Source organism: Equus przewalskii, chromosome 30 (genome assembly GCF_037783145.1).
Source record: "Equus przewalskii isolate Varuska chromosome 30, EquPr2, whole genome shotgun sequence".
Classification (NCBI taxonomy): domain Eukaryota; kingdom Metazoa; phylum Chordata; class Mammalia; order Perissodactyla; family Equidae; genus Equus; species Equus przewalskii.
Genome location: NC_091860.1, coordinates 4,541,848 through 4,567,382, shown reverse-complemented (window position 1 = coordinate 4,567,382; position 25,535 = coordinate 4,541,848). Strand labels below are relative to the sequence as shown.

Sequence of the window (25,535 nt, the reverse complement as noted above, 5' to 3'; positions counted from 1 at the left end):
AGTGATGGTACGTCACTCTTAAGATTAGGTCATAAAAGACGGCAGCTTCTGTCTTAGGCACTCTCTTACTTGTGCACACTCTTCTCTTGGATCACTTGCTCTGGGGAAGCCAGATGTGAGAGCACACAGGTAGTCAAGAGAGGCCAGTGTGATGAGAAACAGAAGCCTCTGGCCAACAATGTGAGTCAAGAGTGGAGGCAGATTCTCCAGTTGAGATGACTGCAACCCTGCAGAGCTTTCTGCAGACACTGAGCCAGAACCACCCAGTAAAGCTGCTCCTAGATTCCCAGCCTTCAGAGTCTGTGAGAATAATGTTTGTTGTTTTAAGTTGCTAAATTTTGGATAAGTAGTTGTGTAGCAATAAATAACACATATGTTGGTACTAAGAGTCCTCACTGTATAACAAAAACCTAAAATGTTGAAGTGGCTTCGGAACTAGACCTGGCCTTTGAGGACAGGACTAGTGAAGAAGCTGTTAATAAAATCCTCATGTTGTTTCATAAGGCTGCAGGTGAGGGCAGAAAAATGAGGTAGATCTATCGGAAACTAGAGGAAGGAAGGGATATCCCTGTTAGGAAGGGACAGAAAGTTCAGGAACACTTGTCACCTTTAGCTATGTGAAAAGCAGAATATTTACCTAACGAACTGAGTGATTTAGCTAAGATTTTCAAGCAGAGTGTTGAAAGCGCTGCCTTGTTTTTCTGCTATATATGGTAAAAAATGAGAATAAACTAAATGAACTGTTTAAGAGGAGCCAGAACTTGATGGTTTTGAAAAGCTGTAGTCTCTCCAGATTGCAAACAACACTAAAGTTGAGAAATGGATTCTGAGCCAAGATCAAATCCAGGGCACTGACAGAAAAACATGAGGGAGTGACCGTAATCTTTTGTTAAGACCTCAGAAAGATCAAAGATGGTGCCTCAGAGTCCTTATTCAGTTAGATAAAAGGCCTGCTAAAGAGAACTACATGCTTAAAAGATTCTCTCAATCAAACATTAGGGCTTTCAGGAAGCTTAAATGTTGTCTCTCAGCAGGAGTTTATGGTAGTAAAAGGCTTATCTCAAAGAGATTTATGGGTATAACTTTCAACTAATGGAACAGATCCCAATAAAATTCATAGAAGACCCAAAAAGTTTTTAAAAGAATTATTCAGAAACATTGCCAGCTTGAACTAAAAGAGACAAGAGATGATACCAAATGAAAAGAGGCCTTCAGAGTCCCAAAATTTTGGCAGGTAGCAAATATATTCTATTTTTCATGAAAAAGGAAGGGTGAAAAGAGTAAAAAACCAAATATTCAAAGGGCAAACCTGAGAGCTTTGGCTGAATTATACCCAGGAACTGCCACTCAACCAAGGAACCACCATCATTTCCCTGACTGGATTTCAGAAATGCTATGGACCAGGGGCTTCCTTGTGCCTACTACACACACCCCCCCCCCCCCGCCCCCGACCCATCTCCCTTTGAATAGGAATAGTTATTGTTGTTATCTAAAGCCTGACCCAATACTATATTTTGGGCATGGGGGGTGAGGGGCAGATATCTCTCTACAGCTTCCTAGGTTAAGAGAAATTTGTACTTGAGAAGCTGTACTTAGGAACTACATCTGAGAAGCCTCAGTTGTACCTGAAACCAATCTGGATGAGATTCTGGACTGTGAGCTGATACCATAATATGATGAGACTTTTGGGGGCTTTGGGAGGGGGTGAGAATGTTCTACATGAGGAGACTCTGGTATGATCCCTGTCTCCTGGCATTCACAGCCTTGTGTAGTCCCCTCCTACATTTACCAGGGTTGGTCTGTGTGACCAATAGCATATGACATTAAGTGATGGTATGTAACTTCCAAAATTAGGTCCTAAAAGACAGTGGTTTCTGTCTTGCATGCTCTCCCATTTGTGCTCTTTCTTTTGGATCACTCCCTCTGGGGGAAGGCTGCTGCTATGTTGTGAGGACAATGAGATAACAATGGAGAAGCTCATGGATAGAGTTCCTCCAGCAAGGAACTGAAGCTTGCTAACTATGTGATTGAGCTTGGAAGTGACATTCTCCAGACTCAGTCAAGCCTTTAGAAGATTGCACCCCTAGCCAAGAGCTTTACTAGGACCTCGTGAACGACCCTGGGCAAAGTAACAACCAGACTCATATTTTAAATAGATCACCCTGATGACTTTGAGAAGGTTGTAAATTTAAAAAACTAGAGTAGGAAGACCAATTAGGAAGCGACAATAAACCTTTCAGAATAAGAGGGCATGCTAATCTTTTAACAGGAATTCTTAGATCCAAATCCATTGATTTACCTGAAAAAGCAGCTTTTAGAACTAAAATTCACTAAAATGTACAGTATCTGTTAAAATGTGCAGAAAACTTTTTTTTAAATAGCTGACAAATTCTTCAAAACATTTTATACATCTTAGACATCCGCTGGGAAACCGAGCATGTATTTAAGTTGAGAAAACAATCCATTTGAGTTGACATCCTTGTTGACTCAAGGCCATGTTTTTTGATCCCTTCCTTGCTTATTATCTCACATTGTATAATAAATACAAGTAGATATGTATAAAAATCAGTATTCACTTACTATCAAAACACTCCATAACAGAAATCATTTGTTATGATGGAAATTTGTTGAAAATTTTTAAACCTACCTAAAAAACACATTTCTATTCTTCAAGACCTAAAAACGAAACTAAGAAGTTAAAAAGATCTGAGCACTTACTATATGTAAGGCACCATGCTATACACTGTACACAGGATTTTTCTTACACCATGCTTCAAGAGACCTGGGGTAAGTATAAGTAGAATAATGACAACTTTAACTGAAACTCAACTCCCTAGCTCATGTTTTGAACCCCAGAGAGTAGCTGTTTTCAACCCCATCAGACCCAGGGCTCCCTCTTTTCAAATTCCTTCACTATTTTACTTATACACGTTTTTCAAATAATCAACCCAAGGATCTAATTGCAAAACAAAGGAGAAATAGAAGGAAAGTTATTTATAATAAAATACATATTTCAACATGTAAATGCTTGGGTATGTACCCAGGAAGACAAAACGAAGTAATCACAGATGCTTATGCTCTACAAGCAAATCATTGTAAACGTTATAGCTAAAACCCAGACCTTTATGAGGTCTGTACTACTGTTGCCTCAAATACCGCAAACGGTATTGATAAAGTTATTTCCAAAACAGTAACAACTCCTGTCAAAGTTTTCAACAAAATAAAGTACAACATTCCTAACTTTATATAGAAGTTGCAGTCCTGGAAATTTCAGTATACATCAAAACTGTACAAAAAAAACTTTACATGTAAAATGGAATTAGGTCCTAGACTCAGAGAACTTACAAGTGGAAATTTCACCTACTGGGATGTTCTGTGAGACAGTCAAAAGTCACATGGGCAATTCTTTGTTTTGCAGGACTATCTTTGGTGTGGTAGAACTTACACTGTCCCTGGCCCCAATAGCATCTCCCCCAAATTGTGACAATCAAAAGCATCCACACAATCTTCCAGAATTTCCAGAGGGTGAGAGAATGGTACAGTCCCTGTTGAGAACCAATGTAGAAGAGGGAGAGGTCTCAGATTTTCAACCCTGAGGTCCATTTACTGAATCCTGAAACAAACGTGGAAGAAAAATCCTTCCTTGTAAAGACATTTATACAACTGTCCAGCTAGGAGTGATAGATACTCCTTGGAGTTCATCAAGCCACCAGTTTCTACCTAGTGGGGCTGCCCTTTCTTCAGGCTATTGTGCCATCTCTAGTGGCACGAATGGTCCCATACAGCTCAGAATTTCCAGTAGGGAAGGGATCTTGAACTGTTGGATCTGTTTGGCCGGATAAATCTCATCATTCTTCATACCCATTATCAACAGAGTCCAAGACTTAACAGCATTACTATGGCTTTTATCACCATTCTGATCTCAATATCCCCTAATCTGACCCAATCATCCACCCTTCCCCACCTTCTCAAACTCTTCCAACTGTTCTCTAGAATAAAGACATATCAGTAAACTTGTCTTTATAGTCTCAACTTCTTTCAATGTTCCCTCATCTTCTTGCCTAACTGAAGCCTGTTTTCTTCCAGAAACAGTACTCCCTGTAGCCCTTTCAAGCAGAAGTTATTTTCTCATGTCCCATATACTTATAGAGGGGTTAAGCGTTCATCCTCCTTGCTTCCCATTGCCAGTCTCACACCCCTCAGAAGTTCTTACCATCACTCTCTCCCCCTAAAGCTGTTGTATACACTCTTTTGGTCACAGTCACAGAGCTCAGTCTTCTCAACTACTACTACACTTCTGGTACCATTCGTAGTGACAATACCTACATGGATGATACAGTCTAATACCATGACTTTCTCACCCACGCTGATTCTTCCCTCTACTCCACCTCAGCCACCACTCCTGTGGTTATACTCTAGATCTTGCCTTCACTAATAACTGTACTACCTCTGAAAGCTAATTCAAGCCTCTCACTCTTAACCACCACCCTCCTGACTTAGTTTCACCTATTTTGGCACTCCAACTCTAACAAACCTATCCCACAAGCCTTCTACTCCGATGAGTCCTACCACCTTCCCATTATTCATCAGCTCCCTGCAGGCTTCCTTCTTACCCTGCTCAACCAGTTTAGATCCCATGATCTATCACGATAATCTACCTCACAAACACTTTTAATCCCCTCACCCCCCTCTTACTCCTTTGTACTTGCTGGACAAATCACAATCCTAGAAAAATCCTATTATACCTACTTTGTGCTTGAACTCAAGTCCATCAATCCTAGTACATTTCTCTAGAAGTCAGCTTTCCCACATATACCTTTGCCTCCCGTAAGGTCCCCCTTACTCTAAGATTATGACCTCACCTCATACGTCATAGAGAAAATAGAACCATAGGATAAACTACCTCATTCTCCCTCTGCTAATTCTACCAACTGATCTACATGTTTTCTTACATATGCCGTCCTTACTTTTAAAAAGAAAAAAACATTTCTGCTAAGTTAGTGACCAACCCCTCCAAGAAACTGATCCAAGAGAGGCACACAGGAAATAGTTTTTAGGAGCAAAGTTCTTGAGTAGAGGAGGGGATAAAATGTTTTTCTCCTTTTTATTGACATCATTCCAACTATTAAACTAGTTCTAGTAACTCATTTTTACTCATAGTAGCTATTTTAAGATTTCTGTCTACTAATTCTATTACCTGGGTTATTTCTATGTCTCTTTCTATTGATTAATTTTTCCTTAGTTATCAGCTGTAGTGTCCAGATTCTTTGCATGTCTGGTAATTTTTTCATTAGATGCCAAATACTGAGTTTTATGTTGTGGGATCTTTTAGTATTCCTTTAAACATTTCTGAGTTTTATTCTGGGACACAGTTAAGTTACTTGAAATGAGCTTCATCCTTTTGAGGCTGGTGTTTAATCTTTATTAGGGTGAGTGGAGAACAGTCGTTAGCCTAGAGCTAATTTGGCCCCACTACTTAGGAAATAAATCTTCTGAGGAACTTTTATCTGATGCCCCATGTATTAGGTCTTTCTACTCCAGCTAGTAAGGACCCTATGTATTCCCATCCCTGTGTGAACTCCCAGAACTGTTCTTCCTACTTTCCAGTTGCTTTCCTCCAGCCTTGAAAGTTTCCAGCCAGAGACTCAAGGGCACCTCTCTGTGCATCTCTGGTACCGTGCCCTGAAGCTACTCCAGCCTCCCCAAACTCTGAATTTTCTGTCTCTTCAACTTAAGGAGGCTGTCAGGCACTATTTGGGATCTCCTGTATCTGTGCTTGCAGCCTGGAAATGCAATAGAGGACTCAGCTTTGTGTCCCTCATTTGTGTCTGCTGGAACTTTGTAACTCATTTTTAAAAGAAATCATTTGTTGATCCCCCAGGCCCCTCCAGCTACTACTCTATTTTTTCTGCTTTTGATAGCAGAACTATCACAAAGAGCCATCTATACTTGCTATGACCCCTTTATCTTTCATTATTTTTTCTCTCCCACCATTCCACTAAAATATGCCAAGGGCACACATCTAATCAAATAAAATGGTCACTTTCCCCTTGCTCATCTTCTTGGTGAGCACAGCCAACCAATGTCCTTCCTTCTTGAGAAACTTTCATCCTCATTTTCTTCCTACCTCTCTAATAGCTCCTCCTCTACCTAAGCCCCAGAGCACAGGTTTAAAAACCATCTATATCCCCCAAACTTTCATAATTTATAGTACCAGCCCATGACTTCTAAGTTTTACAACTTCAGTGCAAACTGGTCTAATGCACTACATTCTGCATATCCAATTAAATACAGACAAGTAAGAGGCACTTCAAACTGAACAAATCCATCCTTTCTATACCCTTCCTTCTCCAATTTTCCCTATTTCAGTAAGTGGCCCAATCATCTATCTGGCCAGTTGCTTAACGTAAAAATCAGGGATTAGTCCTTGGTGCTCTCTCTCCCTCTACTACATTCAAATCTACCAGCAAATTCTATTAGTTTTACCTTCAAAATACACCTCAAATCCATCCATTTCTCTTCATCTACACTACTACCACCCTAATTAAAGTCACCATCAACTCGCACTCTTGCCCAATATGACTCATTCTCTACAAGGTAGCAAAAATACTCTTGGAAAAACATAATTCAGATCATGCCACTCCCTTGCCTAAAATTTTCTAAGGAACTTAATTTCAAAACAATACAAATTCCTTGTAGTAGCCTATAATACTTTACCAGATCTGGAGCCCCTGACTACCTCTGGGTCTTCATCTCAGACTACTCAACCCTTTTTTCACTTTGCTCCAGTCATACTGGCCTTCTGTTCTACCTTGGGCTCTCTGCATATTTGGGTCTCCCTGCCTGGAAGGTTCTTCTTGCAGATCTTCACACGGCTGGCTCATTCCCACCATCCAAGCTTCAGGTTGATTGTTCCTTGACCATCTATGCAAAGAAACCTCTATCCTCCCCTCTCCACTTGAAATTCTGTATTATCTTGTTCCACTGCCATATAAGAGTTTTATTTTTTATTTTTATTCATTTGCTTTTTAGTTTTTGTCTGTTTTCCCATTAGAATTCAGTCATTCAATTAAACAAATATTGAACGCTTACTACGTGCCAGGCACTATTTCAGGTGCTGAAAACACATAAGCGAATAGACAAAAGTTTCTGCCCTTAGAGAACCTAAATTCTAGAATTGTAAGATCCATAAAACGAATGCTGGTTTTTCACTGTTTTATCTACAGGGCCTATAATAGTGCTTGACTCAGCAAATGTGCAAAAAATATTTGCCATGAAAGTGAATAAAAATGAATTTATCAATATTTTCTGTTTTTGTACAACATATTTCATCTCAAATATCCCCACTTAGCTATTAGAACAATGATTAAATCTTTGCTTTAGACTTCAAAACAAGCATATTTGTATTTTGTTTCCCCTTCAGACTCTATTACTTTACAGGTAAAGCACAAATTTGCAACCATCACTATAAAATTCTGGCTCTAATTTCAAATTCTCATAACAGTAATAGCATTCTGTAACATCTATACTCATTTATATTCTTTAAATCCTTTAGTACTTGAGGCTTCCTAGAATAAACTGGAGCTGATTATCCATGCACCCAGACTACCTTTACTTCGCGTAAATTATGTATAATATGCAAATTAAGTTACTAACTAATTCAAGATTTAATGACTATTCTATAAACACATAAAATACATTTGGAAAGACTTAAACATACTGGTAACATAATATACCCATTACAAAAGGAAATTCTCATGGTCCTACCTCATTTTGCAGTTAAAAACCTGGGTGAGTGGGAGCATGCATGCAACACACTCACACAGTGTCGGAAGCTGGATGTAGCCTTAGGTCTGACAGCTCCCAGTTTGAGGCTTTTCCCAACTAATAATTACCTAAATTTAAAGACACAAGTTTTCACAACTATGTCATACAACTCTCTAAGGATAGAGAACATATCTAACATGCTTATATCAGACAATTCCAAATACAAGGGACTATATAAAGGTAAGCAGTTTTTAGCATCAACAAAAAGGCCATTTTAAACATTCAATAAGTATTTGATAATAATGAAATTCACCTGTAAAGCACTTTTTACATATACTGACTTATTCATTACTCAGTGCTACCTCGTAAGGTAGGTCAAAAGACTGATAACACACATGAAGAAACTGAAGTTCATTCAGTAAGGTTAAGGGACTTGTCAAAGGCCACAAAAGCCAATGTACATTTTCTCAGAGGATATACAACTGCTATTCGTGATTCTACAATTATCAAAATAATTAATCTCAATAGATAAAAAGATTTGAACCTATATTAAACCATCCACAGGACATTTTAAACCTCAGGTTATCTTTGCCTCTGGATTCACTCTAAGGCCACATCCTATTTCTTCAGCCAGCACTTGCTATTCTGAAGGAAATTCAACCAAAATGGTTTGCTTCAATAATCCACTGCAAAATTCATCAAACTATGCCACCATGTGTATCTGAAGCTGGACCAAACTTTTTAAAGATAACCTCCATAACAACGAATAATTGAACAAGGGCTTTATCTTCTAAAAAACTGATTATAGCTCCATTCGTGCAACTCAGATAACGGGTCATAGTAGATATTACTAACTACAACAAGTTTTTGTTTTTCATCTACCTACTACCGTGGGGCTGGTGGATAAAATTCAATTCAGATATTTAAAGATGCAAAGTTAGGTATCCACTATGTCTGTATATTACATTACACAAAATACTGTAATAATTCAAATCACTACCTACATCCCAGGCTTTAAGTTAATAAACTTGATCAAGAAAGATTTGCCACAATTGATAAATGTGATGAAGACAACATAGTTAGCTTCAAGTAATTCACTGAAAGTAATTCTAGTAAGTTGTTTAAAACATCTGAATCACTTGTTTTTCTCACTGATTTCCCCATAAATTGATTTATTCTTACAGAAGTTATTGTAATATACTACTGTAAGTCACATTTTAAGGGTTCAAAACTTTAAAAGTAAAAGACATACTCTATGTAGTTCTGTCTCTGTATTTCATACACTCATACTGCTTTGCATTGAGACTCACAATTCATTTTATTCCCAAATTACAATATAAAACTCTCATTTCCTTGTTGGTTGTCTTCTTCTAAGAACTGGAATCACAAACTATACCATCATACCATGGTATTATTGCTCCTTTTAAAATGCTACCCTCTACTTTAAAATTAGTGTTTTAACCAATTGCTGATAACAAGTACTCTTAACTTTTCAGGAAAAGTGAATCATAAATATAGTCAGAATCCACCCTTTTCATATACAAACAGAACTCTTGCCATTACGTACATACGTACATACACATATATATCTTCCATCTGTTTCTTGACCATTATTGCTATTGCATACCATGATGTAGTAGAATGCAAAATATAAAATTAAAACTTAGTCTATTTTAAATAACATATTAGGAGTGATTTTATATTTAATCCCAGCCACAAATTCATGAACCTGTAAGCATGAACTTTGTTTACAAAATTTAAGCTACCCTTTATTTATTTATTTATTTGGTGGGGAAGATTGGCCCTGAGCTAACATCTGTGCAAACTTCCTCTATTTTGTATGTGGGATGCTGCCACAGCATAGCTTTATGAAAGGTGCGTAGGTTCTCGCCCAGGATACGAACCCACAATCCCCGGACTGCAGAAGTAGAGCATGCGAACTTAACCACTATGCCACCAGGCAGGCCCCATAAGCTACCCTATATTTAGATGGTACTTTTAATTAAGTCCTGTTAATTAACAGAAAGAAAAGGCAGTTCAGCACAAATTCCATTACAGACTATAAAGCACCCACAAAACATCATTAGATACATAAGCCCATTAGTTTCTCATTATTATTTTTTTATAAGAAAATGAAATCTAAGTACAAACAGAATTAATCCAAAATTTCAAATATAAAATAGTACACTGAAACAAGAGCTAATTATGAACACTTCAGGAACCTAGACACTACATAGTTTTCAAGAGGCCCCCTTTGTGGTTGAGTCTCCAGTCTCTTCCTGAGTTGCCTATAGCCTTTCATTTTTCAATTATCCTTCTATTAAGTCTATATAATAACTGCCACATTGATAGAACTGAAATGACTGAAATTTTTAGGACAGTAGATCTTCACCTTGAGCTTTCTGCCCCACCTCATTACAATACTGTGAGAAACTGACGACAAAGATGAACTTTCGCCCTAGAAACATATACCATCACAAAATTGTATATGCATGCTGCAGGAATTCACTGACTTCCAGAATCATTTCCATGGAATCCTCAGAACCCCAGCTTAGAAACTTCTATTCAAAAATATCTTGGGCAGGAAAGAAAGTTCAAACTAGATTTTATTATTACTTCTCAATTATTTGATTTTATCTAGACTAATTATTTGCTACTTAATGCAAACAGTCCAAATATTCTCAATTCTTAATTCAAACTATCTGCAAAAATTAAACTTTGCTTCTACGAAAATTGAGATTTCAGATATTTCACTTCCAAGATAGTGGACAGAATGGAAAAAAAATCTAGATTTTTACAGCTCCAAATAAGACCTAAAAAATCTAGGTTTACAAAATTTTAAAAGAAGAAAGATCGAGGGGCTAGCCCCGTGGCCGAGTGGTTAAGTTTGCGCGCTCCGCTGCAGGCGGCCCAGTGTTTCGTTGGTTCGAATCCTGGGCGCGGACATGGCACTGCTCATCAGACCACGCTGAGGCAGCGTCCCACATGCCACAACTAGAAGGACCCACAACGAAGAATATACAACTATGTACCGGGGGGCTTTGGGGAGAAAAAGGAAAAAATAAAATCTTTAAAAAAAAAAAAAAGAAGAAAGATCGATTTTTGGTCTCTTTCAAAAAATGAGAAATCATACTTTTAAACTTAAAGTGATTTAAACTTATTTTTATAAACAGAAAAACTAGATTTTTGTTATTTTGAAAATGTAGTGCTTAACTATTTTTTCTCCTATCAGAGATATGTACATATTTCCAATTTTCCCCTAATTAAAAATAAGAAACAACTGTCCACTTTATAAATGTCCTTAATTTGGGTTTAATAACATTGCATACTGGGCCAGTAATGAAGGATGTAGTTTTAAGAGGAGAGAAAAAGTAGGTGTACGAGATTTTGTCAGGTTAGAACCCTATGAAAACAAGGTGTTGGATTGTGAAGGCTAGAGCCTACTTCTAAGTCTCAAAAGTAGCTGTGCAGGGTAATGCCAATGTGATACCACCATTAACATCTTAATTACATCACATACCCTACCCAAACCAGGTTAGGTAACAGAAGAAAGGTTAACCCTCCAGCCCTTATAATGGAGCACACACTCCAGACATCCCAATGAAAAGGTTCAACTACTGTGCGAACACGGTAGCACCAATTTGTTAAGTATCACTTTAAAATCAGCTTTTTCAGAATGTCTGTCCTAAAGGGAGAAGTATCCATAAAGGAGAATTATAACATAAAGTTCCAATTTTAACCAAAATATGTCAAACTTAATAAAAGCATTCGGTATCACTGATATCTTGGAAAAGTTACCCTTTCAATTAAACGAAAAGCCGTGGCACTAAACTTACTATTTTAACATTTCTAACTGCAAAGTTAAAATCTTAAAGTTAAGATTATAATGTTAAAATAAAAACCTTAAAAATATTATAATGGTGTAACATCTACCTCCCCCAGCTTGTTTAAACTTTTGTCTTCTTTAACCCCTAAAGGGACTCATTTATGTCATATTTAGAGCTGATAGTCTATTCTACTTAAAGTTGTTTCTTAAAAATTAAGAGGCATGCCTAATTAACTCAAATGTATGCAGCTTACATTATTAAAACTGTTTAAACGGGAGTACATTAAGAAGTGTTATTTTCCTAGTGTTAAGACCTAGCATTTCTGTCAAGTTTACCAAAGAATCAAAATATGGTAACAACTATCAGGAATACTTCACATGACAATTCTGCAGATACATTTTGATCACGAAATGCTTTCTTAATCTGTCATCTTTCATGATCAAGATAGGATTATACTTTTTCTAAACTAGATGTTCAATTTAGGTTCTAGGTCTCTCTGATCTAAGAGACACCATAACTAATGTGTCAATCAAAGGCAAAAGTTTGTTTTAACCCTCCATCTTAATAAGTATATCACGCTTCAGCAAATTATCAATAAGTTTTTGTTTTTCTAAGGTCAACTCGGAATTCAATTACCTTTATTTACACTTAGTATACATTTGCGATATTGTGTAACATGCTACTTTCAATATTGTGTCTATATGGCCTGCTCCTACTACAATCATGAACCACAGGGCTGCAGGGCAGCTGATGACCTGGTACTGTTTCCATTTTTCTGTTCGGGTCAGTATCTATTCCCGAGGTCTATGCCTCACTGATCATAGTTTGGTTGCTTGCGAAGTGAAACAAATTCTAAAGATGATGGAAAAAGGCTGTGTGAAGGAAAAAACAAATCCATTATGTCTCTCAAAAACAGGGACTCCACGTTACAAACTAATGCTATCTATCACACTATAAAATGTCAAAATTATTTCAATGAAAAAAGTTATCTGTAAAATTTAACAAGCACTGATACTTCAGTTGAGCCCAGCTTTCAGACTGCAGCTCTCGGGACTGTGCAAAGTGTTCACAGAAGCAAGACTTTAAATTTCTGAAGTGTACTGTAGTGCTGTCTTGCTTTTATCTAGGCTCTCCCCTCCTTGGCTGCAAAACAAGAACTACAAATTAATATCCAGGGCATTGTAGCACTGACACCCCAACCTGAAAGTATTACCCGTAAAACTTATGAACAGAAACAAAAATAAAACCAAAAGACAAGATTCTGCAGTCACAAGTACTTTAATTTTTAAAAAACAAATCACTTATTTAAAAATAAACAAATGGCACCATTCTACTCTAAAGTTGATACAAGAAAAATAAAGAGGTTCTGTCTCATAGGCCAGGTGCTGGAAGTCAGTACTACACTAGACAATCTCAACTACTATATACACTTAACTGATCTAAAAAGTTAAGATTTAAGACACTACTCTCAAAAGTAACATTCGACTGTCATAACTATTTTACTTGAAAAGGTTAAACAACCCAAACAGTTTAAATAGCTTTATTATCAAAATCAACATTACAGAGCATAATTTCTACATTGAGAAGTCTTACAGTACCAAATAGAGGCATTACAGTACAATTTTCCACAACAGAACTGCAGCGCACAAATCCAGCGACTCCTTGACTCCTTGAACTGTCAACACACTGCACCCTGTTTAAATGGCTGTACCTGAAAACCAAGGTATGCAACTCCTTAGGATCAGCCGTCATCAGGTTATACTGTCAAGGATCGGGGGAAATGACAGAAGATTCCACTAACCCTGCGTCTGAACGCAACTTCCACAAGGTAAAGCCACAGCCGTGATAAAACGTCTACTAGCTGTAAACAGTTAAACACTGAAACCCATCCAGTGGAGACCCCTCAATGCTAAGATTTTTGTGGATGAATTCACTCAACTTGAGTTCGGTTATGGAAAAGAAAGAACCCTCTTTCAAAATTGACATCCATAACATCTACTTAAATTGGGTCTTTTCTCCCCCTATGTTGAGAAACCAGAAAGCGGGCGAACTTAAATTTTATTTTTCAAAAACCTCCCAAATAATTAAAGTCACAGGCTTTAGAAGAGGTACGTTCTCCAAAAAAGCGTCTGCAACATTTTCTCAAGGGTCAAAGAAAAAGTCAGGGATAGCAGCTGAGGACCCTCCCGCCAACCAGAACAGGGAGGGATGGATGCAGACGTCCCGGCAAGGAGACGGGAACGAGGTCTCATCTTCCAGGAAAGCGAGCCGCCGGGCACACGGCCGGGCTCTCGGCGCTCCGCCGCCGGCCCCGCAGCCGAGCCCCCGCCGGGCTGCCCCGAGCGCGGCCGGCTCTCCGGGCCGCCGGAAAGCGCCATCCCCCCGCGCGCAGAACCCGCGCTCCCCGGCGCCGGCCGCGCGCGGAGGCCCAGGCGGCCCTGCAGCGCCACCCAGCGGCCCGCGGCGAGGCCTGCAGCGGGGCCCGCTCGGCGCCGGCCGCCGCCCCCGCCGCCCAGCCCGCTCCCCTCTCCGGATGCACCAGGCCCAGCCCAAGAACTAAGAACACAAAATGGCTGCCGGCAGCTCCGTCACGTGACCTCTTTGTGCCTTTCGGGCTCCCGAACTCCGCGGGACCCGGGGCCAAGGGGCCGGGGTCGGCGGGTGGCCTTCGAGGAGGCCCCGCCGGGCCGCGGCGGCCGGGGCTCGAGGCCGGGGGAGGCGGGATAAAGGCCCGGCCGGCGACCGGGAGTCGGGGCGAGGAGAAGATGGCGGCCATTTTGTGTGGTAGGCAGCCCGCCGCCGCCGCAGGCAGCAGAGGCAGCGGGCCTGGCGGCGGTCGGACAGGGGAGTTAACACGTACCGACTCCTCTTCCTTCTCCATTCCGGTGGGCATCTGCGGCACGGCCCGGTTAATCGAGGCGTACTCGTGCAGGTCGGGCAGATCCTCACAGCGGAACACCGGCAGCGGCTTCGAGGCGTCCAGCGCCCGCGCCCGAAACGACAGTTTACTCATCTCAGGCGCAGCAGATCCCTCTCCGCTCTGGGGAAACGGCCCCGGCCAGCGGGATCATGGAGAACCGGGGGTGCGGTCCCCACTCGCCTGCCGCTGCCGGGGACTTGAGGGGCGGAGCGCAGAGCCCGCCGTCCGGGCACTACCGGCAGCGGGAGGGTGGGAGGCTGTGCCGCGCCGCTCCTCGCTCGCTCGCTCTCTTCAATACGCCATGGCCAACATGGCGGACATTAAAACTCCACTGTGCGCTCTTCAGCCAACCCCAGCCATTCCCCACACTGCATCGCGCAGCGGCGCGGGCACGCGGGGGGGGCGCGGGCTCGAGGCCGGGCGCCGGCACGGAGCGCGCGTCCCGCCAACCCCCGGCGCCCGCCGGCCCGCGGCCCGCGCCTCACCGCCGCCCCCGCCCTGCCGGCCCGAGGGCGGCCGGGCCGGACGGGGCGGCCCTCGCGCTCGGACCCGAGCCCCTGGCCGCCCGCCTCTGCCCGCCGCGCTCCCGCTCGCTCGCTCCCGGCCGGCGCCCTCCTGCCGCCGAGGCGCCGCCGCTCCCCGCGCGCCCGCTGCCCGGGAGGCGTCGGCCGAGCGCGGCGGGCCGGCACCTGTCACCCGCCGGGGCCGCCCGGCCAGGGGCTGGGGGGCGCTGCGCACGCGGGCAGACGCGGCCGGCGGTGCAGAGCTGCGCGTTAGGTCTTCAGAAGGAAAATGCAGACGGAATAGGGGCAGAGGGCTACTTTGGGTGAACTTTTACCGGCAATTATTTTTACGTCTAATGGATAGGCTCCGCAACAAATGCTCGGTCCCTTCTCACCCATGGGGCTCAGGGCACTCTGCTCCAAAGTAGTATTTTTTAATCCAGTATTTTAGCTACCTATGTCCGCTCTTTTATTCTAATTGAAGCAACGGGAATAATTATTATCGGACACTGTAACCTTCGGGAAGAAAAAATTTAAAGCAAGACCTTCAAAATTTTAGTCAGTTCTTTACATGTAGCTCAGGATTTTCTGTTTGCACGGAAAGAAGATGCTGCTTCAACGCGGCTATGAGTTCGCACTTACTCTTATCATTTGTTCTCTGAAAAACTTTATAAAATTGAGTCATATGAAGACCTGTAGTGATCCTGCCAAACGAAAAAAGGAATAAAAAAGGGAAAACTGTATTATCAGAAGAGATTCAGATGGATGCGATAGATTGTTAACATTTGGTTTATGTTATGCAAGAAAATGGGTATCCAGAGAGCTCTTTCCAGTGGAATATTTTAAAAATCAGAAAGACTGTTGGGGTGGGCTTAATAAGTTTGGCAGCGAAATTTCAAATGTTCATCGAGATACAAAAATGTTTCGTCAGTCTGCTTTTCTCCTTGGGAGCTGCATAGTAGAAATAATCACTATTCTTAAATACGGGGTTGGATTGGAACTGTTCTTAGCTTGAGGCGTACAGACAAACCACTCTTTTTCAGGTTGGTTTAGCTACACTCTACCGCGTGGGGAGAAGACACGGAGAGCACAGATTGCAGTTATCCAAAACTATCCTAAAACTCTAATATTGATAACTCACCTCTGTGAGGCACGGGGCCTTTCTCTACATTTCCTATACTGAGACTACGCATTTATTCATTCAGTGAGCAAACGTTTATTGAGCCCTCATGGCCCTCTAAGTATGCTGCTGATTACTTAGCATCCACAGGGCTCTTGGAGGAGCTTACTTAGAGAGTGGGAAAAAGATCTGTGGATGGCAGTTGCCACCCCTGAGGAAAGTGCTTTGATGAAAGCCCAGGCGATTGTGGGAACCCGCAGGAGCAGCGCCCAATCCATGGGGAGTGGCTCTAATGAAAGCATTCAGGGAAGGCTGTTTGTAGGAGACGATATCTGAGTAAAAATTATATGGGGTAAGTATGGGTTTACCTTGCAAAAACACGAAGAGGAGAAAGATATCTTAGGCAAGAGAAGCAGCATGTGCAAAGACTCAGAGCCATGAGAGAGCATGCCACGTTCTGGGATCCTCGAGAACTGCCAACTGCACTGTGGAAGAGGACACCTATTGAGCCAGCTGTGGCAGTTCTGAAAATACTGGCTGAATATTAGTATATAGTCCTCTGCAGCTACAATATTAGATTTCTGAAAATTCTTGTAGTAGAATTAGGTTGATCGAGCAACCTAAGACTTCATAGAACAAAATAGAATCTCAAGTCATGAGTGAAGCACCAAGGAACTGAATATATATATTTTAAGCTTCTTTAAAAAAACAGCCTATGGATAACAATTTCCACATTCTACACTGGTAATAACGGGCGCTATACGACTAAGGTCCTTGTTATCTAGAAATTCTAAAATCACCCTCCACGCAAGTTCAGAGAGATGCTTACAAATTGAGCTTGCCTTATTGCAGATGCTATGCCTGCTAAGAGACACTTTCTTTCTGCAGTGGTTCCCCATCCAGCTCAATGCCCTGATTTCTAACTCTCCATCCTACTAGGTTCCCAAGAACCAGATGCTGGAGTCTGGAGCCTCATATTCACTTCACTTTCTTCCCTACCTAAGGGGCAGGAATGCAGCAATAAAGATTCAGGTTTAATTTTCCTCAGCTTCTTTTATCCAACAAAGAGTTTCCTTGCAAAAAAACGGCTGATCTTGCACTGTCTTTTGCTTTAACTTTTTTCTATTCCCAACCTAAAGTTCCCTCTTTCTGTAAGTATCCCCAACAATAGTGATGTGAAATTCTCAATATTGCAAAGGATACATACTAGTGTAAAGCTGAATATATTAACTTTTCCTTAAAGCGAAACTCTTGGTTGGGAAGGGATTTTCAATATTTAAAATAGTTTCAATTCATGCTACAAATATTTATTGAATGATTAGGCAACACACAGTACCATCATGGTAGAGGATACAAATAAGATACTGATAAAGGGACACCCAGTAAAGCAAAAGACCAGGACAGGGCAGTATGGGGAAATGCAGTGCCCTGGGAGTTCAGAGAAAAAGCAGTTAGTTCCAGCTGCATTGATCGGACATCATGGAGAAGATAGCATGTGATTTGGTTCTGAAGGATGACTAATATTCCAATTCATAATGGGCACAAAATGGTAGAATAAAGAGTATTCATGGGAGAGAGCAACTGTGTGACAAAACGGCAGGAGGAGGCAACTGCCAGGTGTGTTTAAAGAGACGAAGGTTTATTTGGCCAGAATTCAGTAGGAGATTCTGACAACAATCCAGGTGTAAGGTAAAACTGGTAAGAACTTGGGTGGAGGGAGTAGGAGTAGAAAGGAAAGAGACATAATTTTTAACAGTAATAATAATTACTTATAATAACTTCATCCTGAAATGTGATTCATTTCAAATACAGAACTTCTGCTTAAACCATAAAAAGGAATGTATCAAATGCACTGCAGTTTGTTGTATGTAATAAACCTGAAATGTGGCTCTAAATATTAGTTTATGTCCAAAATGTGCCCAAGTCCTAAAATTTCTTTTTTGAAATTGTTTCCAGGATTTGCCTTCTTATTTCCATTCCCATTGTCTTAACCATAGTCCCCGCTCTCATCATTTCCCACCCAGAAACAACCTCGAATTCAATTTACCCTTGATTCATTCATTCCTTCAATAAATCTTTACTAAGCTCCTACTTTATGGGACGCTGTGCTGGCACTCTCCTGATAGTGGTTAGTGGGAACCCGTGGTGGCTGGCAGAGGCTGTGGGTCCTGGGATATGAAGAACAAATCAATGTTCCGAAAACCCCACTTTCATCTGTATCCTCCCTTCCCCAAGCCATTTCTTTCTAACTGCTCTTTAGTTAGCCCATCAGATAAAGCCAAATTTGTTTTGGCATGGTTGTCAAGGCCTCGTCATTTTGCCTCAAACTATCCAATATCATTTCTCATTATTGCCTAAGATGAGCTCTTCACTCTGATCACTAAGTCTCATCACCATCTTCAGAAATCAACATGTCTTTCCTGCCTCCAGGTTTTTATTCATTCCTTTCTCTCTAGTCTCCTTGTCCCACTTCAGACTGTCTACTAGCTACTGAAATGCTACCCACTTTACAAGAATGTTTGGAGGATTAAATAAAATAATCCACATAAACCATTTAGAATCATCTCTGGCCTACAGAAAACATTCAATAGATGTAAGCTATTGTTACTATCCTTCAAAATCCAACTCAAATATAGTCCTTGATGAAATTTCTTTGACTACTTAACCTCTCTGGCCCAAATTTCCTAATCTGAATAATGAGTGTGTGATTTGGGTGAATTCAAATTAATTCTTAAGCCTACATCAATCTTTCTCATCTCTGAACTCTGATTACAGTTTCAATCAGTAAGAATGATAACTACCATTTATTGAACATTCACTATGGGCCAAGCAATGCAGGAGTACATTTTAAATGCATTGTCTCACTTAATTTTCATGACAGCCCTGAGGTGTGTCCTGTTAGAGAGACTGCAAGACCTGCCTCTGGGCACAAGCTGGCGAGAGGCAATGTTAAGAGTGGAATCCCTGGTGTCTGATTTCAGAGTGGAGCTCCAGAAACCAGAGAGTAAAGTCAAGTGAGGAGGGAACTAGAAGTGGGGAAGGAGAGATGTTGAATGAAGCCTACTCTTTCGAGAGGTTTGGCAATGAGGGGAGGGCAGAGAGAGAGAGAGACAGACAGACAGACAAGGGGGTATTCAGATCACGTGTTTGTTGTTTTTGAAAGTGGGAAAGATGTGAGGGTGTTTGTATGTATGCTGAAAGCAAAGAAGCATGTAAATGGATTAATTTAGGACGTCTTCCTCTGAGACAGGAAGGAAGGAGGGCAAGAATGGACAATGATCCAAAGAAGTTAAATTCTCTTTGATAGGACAATAAGACTTTAAAAATCTTGATACTAGTTTTGGTAGCAGGAGTCCAGAGAGACTAGGCAAAGTGAGAGCTAGGCAAAGTGGTTTGTGCTGGAGAACAATGATAAGACATGATCTCTATAGCCTCACAGAACTAATAATAAAGCGAGCTACTACATTTGTATTTAATTGGGAAAATGTGAAATTAATTTCTTTAAAATGTGTGAATGCACAATGATCTCAACATTAAAAAATGATATAGTGCTAGAATTGAAAGCATTATGCAAAAGTACTAAAGACTGAATTAATACGTTTTTCACTTGGAGTAATCATTTTTCTTAACTTTCTGTGTTTTATTTTCATAATAAGCTGTATAAAGAAATGCCATCAAACAATTCTTCCAACATAACATTTAGGAAAATTAAAACTGAAAGCCCTTTATGATGCATTTTTTTTCCACTTAGGAAATTTTGGAATGTAAATATTGCAATTTCACAGAAACAACATCTGAACTACTGATTTCTCTGCAGAGTTGACTTGCATGGAATCCTGTACATAATATTGAAGAACTATGCTTGATATAAAATAATTCAGAATGTGTCCAGAAACAGTCTATCTCTACCTTAAAAGAAAAAAGGGCAAATTGTTAATCTTAGCAACCTGTAGCAGAATGGACTCAAAGTTATTTCAGTTTAACTGCATCTCCAATATACATGACTAAACCAAATTGAGCCTGTCTGAGAAGGAACTAGAATTTTTAAAAATCCACAAAATGGTTCTAGCAGAATTGGGATTAAGGAAAAAAGATAGTGAAATATAATATATCTTATTGTGTAAAGTAAAATCCTAAATTTATGGAAAATCTGTTCTAAGCACAGCAAGGATTTTGCCAAAATTTAGACACCCCCCAAAAAAGGTGATTGGGTTAATTTGACTATTTTTAGGATTTGCCTTCCTTAATTCCCAGGTCCCATAAATCAACTGATTTCTTCCTCACCATCCTGGTAGGCAGCTGATGAGGCCTCTGTGGCAATACTTTAGTGAAGATACTCCCGATGCAGTTGGACAAGTGGTGGGAGGTATAAATAGGGAATCTAAAATAACTAAAATAAAAATAAAAATAACTAACTGTTATTGCTCAATACTTTTTTAAAAAAAGATTTTATTTTTTCTTTTTCTCCCAAAAGCCCCCTGGTACATAGTTGTATATTTTTAGTTGTGGGTCCTGCTGGTTGTGGCATATGGGATGCCGCCTCAGCATGGCCTGATGAGCAGTGCGATGTCCGTGCCCAGGATCTGAACCGTTGAAACCTTGGGCCACGGAAGCAGAGCTCGAGAACTTAACCACTAGGACACAGGGCTGGCCCCTGTTCGATACTTTTGAACAATACAATATGTTTAGTACTTAAGAGAGGAATGTCATACATTCCAGCAATTGACTCGCCAGAAAAATAAAAGTCCATCTTAGAAAATAAGAAAAATTGAAGAAATAAACCTTATCTTTCCAAAAATATTTGGTAGTATTTATCTAAACTGGATTTTGTTAAATTACTGTTACCTCATTTAATCCAATGACTGGCGCTTACCAACAGACTACTGTGTATAGTCCAGGTGTTAGTCCAAGGATGTAAGGGGCAGAAGGATATAAAAGAGAGAGAGGGGAGGAGAGGAGAAGGGTGGAAGGGAGGAGGAGGAAAAGGAAGGGAAAGGGAGGGAGAAGGAAAGGTAGCAACTTTTAGGTGCCTTACAATCTTAAGCACGTACAACATACTACTTGAGCATTAGTTTCACTAAGCAACATGTACAAATCAGTATGGTATAAACTGTACATGAGATGTGAAGGGATGAAACTTAGAGAAACAAGAGAAAAAACTGTTAATGAAGTAGAAATTTATGTTTAAGTTTAAGTGAAATTTATTAGTGGGTGGTCAACAAAGAAAGATTGACAGGGAAGAGGGCATTCAAGAGAGAGAGACTATTGCTTCTATGACCCAAGGAAGGAAATTATTTCTATTTTCCTTCTGGAACTTGAGGCACAGAATTATCTTTTTTATTATCTAATAAGTTAACATTAGTGAAATAAAGTTTCACTTTCACTATATTTATTCTTCTTTATGATACTTTGAGTAACATGTGCCAGTTGCTTAGATAAGCGCTCTGAATCCAGTTCCTCCTCTCGTCCAGAACAAGGAAGGGAAAGTGAATGATTTCAAACCCAAGGAATGAGTTTATAGTGTGAGGAATGATTCCTGGAGTGAGGGAAGGGCATGGAGAATGGGCCCCAGGGAACACCAACATCTAGCAGAAGCACGGAGAGAAACCAGGTGAGGTCAATATTTAAGGAGGCGATCAATGAGAAGGACCAAAAAGAATAAAGAGGTCACTGGAAATCATAGCAAGCATGATTTCTATGGGACGCTGTGGGTGAGAAATCGACTCTGGCGAGGTGAGCTGTGAACCGGAGCGGTCATATGCAGAGTGGTGCCTGAAGAATGTTAATTAATCATTTACCAGGCAAGCCAAAGCCGAGTAAAAATTTGAAGTGATTTCCCAGTGCCCTCTTATGATACTTTTCTAGGTAGCTGCTCACAGGAGTGAAAGCACCTTGAGGCCAAAAATCAGCTTAGCTTCAGGACACAGGCAGGGACACAGGGTAGCCATCATCATCAGCACTCCCCACATTAGACATTGGAAGAGAATGCGGTCCATTAATTCATGAGCCTTCTCAAAATCCTGGTGACAGGAGGAAGTAAAACATGTCTTCCATCTTTACAGTTGCAGAAACTAGTAAACAAAAGACCAACCTGACCTGTTTAAGTGAGTCACTGACAAGGGCACAAGCCACATCCAGATCTTAAGATTTCTTCTAGATTAGGTTTTCCAAACACTGGACTCATAAGCCAAAAAAACAATGCAAGTACGCTGTGGTAACGCATATATCTGGCTATATATTTTGGTTTAAATTTATTTATTCATCATAAGGTTAATATTTTGGTGTTTTTATTTCTTCCAGTCTTTTCTGGTTTCGTTTTTGTTTTTCACTTGCTTGTTTTATAATATTAGAATAATGCTGTATATTGTTTTGTGGTCCAACTTCTCAGTATAATCTGAGAATGTTCCCATCTCATTAAACATCCTTATAAGATTATTTTTTAGAAATACTTATCCCATGTATATACCATAATTTACCCAAGCATTACCCTCTTAAGGGACATTTAGAATGTACTGACTTTTCTTTATTATAATGAACACGTATAATCTTAATAGAGCATTTAAAATAAAAAATGCATTTAAATTTTCACGGTGTAAGAATGAATGAATGAATGACAGAATGAATGTCTGCTGTTCTTTGAATAACAATAGTGTCAAGTCTACAGAAAGGAAAGTTGGCAATTTTACCGTCAATCTGAGTTGATGGCAGAGTCCTAGGTCCTACATATCAATATTTCTTCCCAGATATTAGCTTAGCATTTTTCAAAAGTATGTTCCAGAGAACACTAATCCCAGATGTTATGTTCTGAGATGAGAGTTACATAAAGAGTTACATATAAAACCAATAAGTTAGCAAAATACTGCCTATTACATCTTTCTCTTTAAAATATGCATGGGCTCACAACACATAGGCTCCAAGATGTCCTGCAGAAAAGAGATCTATTTCCTGATGCTTAGCACAGTATTTTCCAAATTTATCTGACCATGCACCCCTTACCATGTACTATCAATTATTACGTGTGGTTCTATATAAGCGCACCTTGGGAAATTCTATTCTAGGCGACTCAAGGAAATAGAAGTTTTTCCAATCAAATTATCCTTTTAATTACTTAAGAGGTCTGACATGTGAGCTTTGAAAAAGTATGAAGATCTTATAAATGTAAAATACTATCTTTGCTACAACTTCTTAAGATTTTTATTCTGCTAAAAACAGTGCAAATATTTAAATAAAACCAGTGCAAAATATTTAAATAATATAAAACTGGACAGAATTCTAACAGGCACTAGACTTGAGCAGATTGCTATACTTTGGCAATGGATTCAGTATTTAATACCAAATTAACTAAAACGTTCAGCTACATTTCTTTGCCAAAGTTTCTCTACTAAAAGGAACGCGATGAACTTTTATTTGGAGATTTTACTCTAATTTAAGCTCTTGGAGCTGCCGTTCCTCCATCCGTAAAACAGGAATCACGACAGAATCTGTCACCCAGGTTTTCACATTGATTCAATGAAATCATTAATGCAAAGAGTTTAGCATGAACTTGACACCAAAGTCATGCTCAATAAACATGAGCTATTTTTTAAGGATATTTTTATCCTATTCCTCTGAATACATCATTTTGCTTTTCTGAGCTTTTTTTCTATGTGTGGTATAAAACATAACATTGATTGTAAAGGCTTCAAAACTCTTAGCTAAGGAAACAAAACAAAACTAAGAAATCCTCAAATGAACCCAAAGACCAACAAGATACATATATATAAAACTAATTTCTGTAAAATATTATACTCATCTCCTAGAGTCTTTTTGTTTTGTTTCCATTTAGTATTGTATCATTCCTAAGTGAAAATCCACAAGGGGCTCTGCTGCACCCTTCCCCCTTTCGCCAAATGATTCATCAGGCGGTCACCCAGGCACTTCTGCGGCTCCAAATCAGGTCAAGCAAGCTTCCCAGGGGTCAGGGCCTCTCTGCACAGGTTGCTACTGTTTCCCTCATAGTGAGTGCTTTGTGCAAAAACAGTCAAATGATAAGTAACATTTTGCATTTAAAGTAGCAACAGAGTGCAGACACAGCATTACGCACTGGAATGAACACTGGCTTCCATGTTTGAAGATCTGGATGCTAAACTAAATATGTATCTACCATTTACCAGCAGTATGACCCTATGGAAATGATTTAATCTCGGAGCCTTGAGTATCTCATATGCTTGGTCTAGAACAAATGAGATAATAGAGTGAAAAATCTTTGACAATTGCAAAGTGCTACATAAATATAAGGAAGAATATATATTTTATTTCAATTTCACCATAGTGGTTAGAAAGGACATATATATACATGCCCCAAAATAACATATTGGAACAGAAAATCTGTGATGTGTTCAAATCATGCAGTTGATCACAGATTTGATTGTTAGACTAGGGCCCTTTGGACATTTCCTTAAATAGGAAATTTTTAAGACAACACCAAAATTCACCCATTTTACTTGTTTTTCAATAGTCTTGTTGGACCTCTTTAATTTATCTTGCTGTATTTTTTCAATTACTCTAGAAAGTATCTAGCACTCATAATGTGTCTAGCACAATATATAAGATTAGAAAATCTATGACGTTTGAATTGTTTTGAGATGAAATGTACCTGTACTATAATTTTTACAATTATAAATTTTTATAATTTTAATGTAATTTTCTCAAAATTTTCTCTTTGTTATCACTCCATTTAGAATAGAAAAATCAATAAAAATGTTTTCTTCCTGAATTTTCTCTGCTCACTAATTTCTTCCACTTTTAACTCAGCATTCTGGGTTTCTAGTAGATGATACGCAGGAGTTTTAAGAAAACAAATTGCTAAAAGACAGAGTGTAATGTGGTGCTTAAAAGCGCTAGCTCCAGAGTCAGACGGTTTGGGTTTGAACCTCAACTCTGCTCTTTCCTAGCTCTGTAAACTTAAATTCCTGACTTCTATGCATTTCAGCTTCCTCCTCTGCAACGTGGCAATACTGCATACCCTCCAAGTATTATCTGGAATAGATAATAATCCATGTAACCAAATTTACTGAGCTCTTACTTTGGGCTTGGAACTTATAGGCATTATCTCATTTCATCCCTGCTAAATCTTACAAGATAGCTTCAGTGCCTGTTGTTATAGTAACATTTCAGTAAGTATTAGACATTATTAGTTCACAAAAAAGCTGAGTGTTTTTCTTAAAGAAGAACTAAGGGATAGTTTCCAGTGGAGGATGGAAAGTTGGTTGCCCCTGAGTAGGCTGAACCAGGTCCTAATTACCTTCATTTTAACAACAATGCTAAACTGGATTTACACTAGCTGTTCAGTCCTTCTTCCCCTTGAACAAAAACACTCAAAACTCCGATCTTAAAAAGAAAGAAATGCTGAGTGAAGA

At 39.8% G+C, this 25,535-nt stretch overlaps 1 protein-coding gene across 7 annotated transcripts in view; it reads right to left on the bottom strand.

The window, feature by feature from the left end:
• The window catches only part of EPC1 (enhancer of polycomb homolog 1), a 92,481-nt gene that overhangs the window by 53,348 nt on the left and 13,598 nt on the right, over positions 1 to 25,535 (bottom strand). For 3 of the 7 annotated variants that reach the window (XR_011535121.1, XM_070601726.1, XM_070601728.1), the window contains exon 1: positions 14,455 to 14,997. The exons of 2 other annotated variants lie outside the window; for them this stretch is intronic. Coding sequence is in view for 2 of the 5 variants with exons in the window: in XM_070601726.1 (XP_070457827.1) it covers positions 14,455 to 14,607 (153 nt within the window). In the remaining 3 variants the exon portion in view is untranslated. Of the gene's footprint in view, positions 1 to 4,749; positions 4,859 to 14,454; positions 14,998 to 25,535 lie in introns of those variants that run through there. 2 more of the 7 variants (XM_070601729.1, XM_070601730.1) reach the window with 1 other exon arrangement.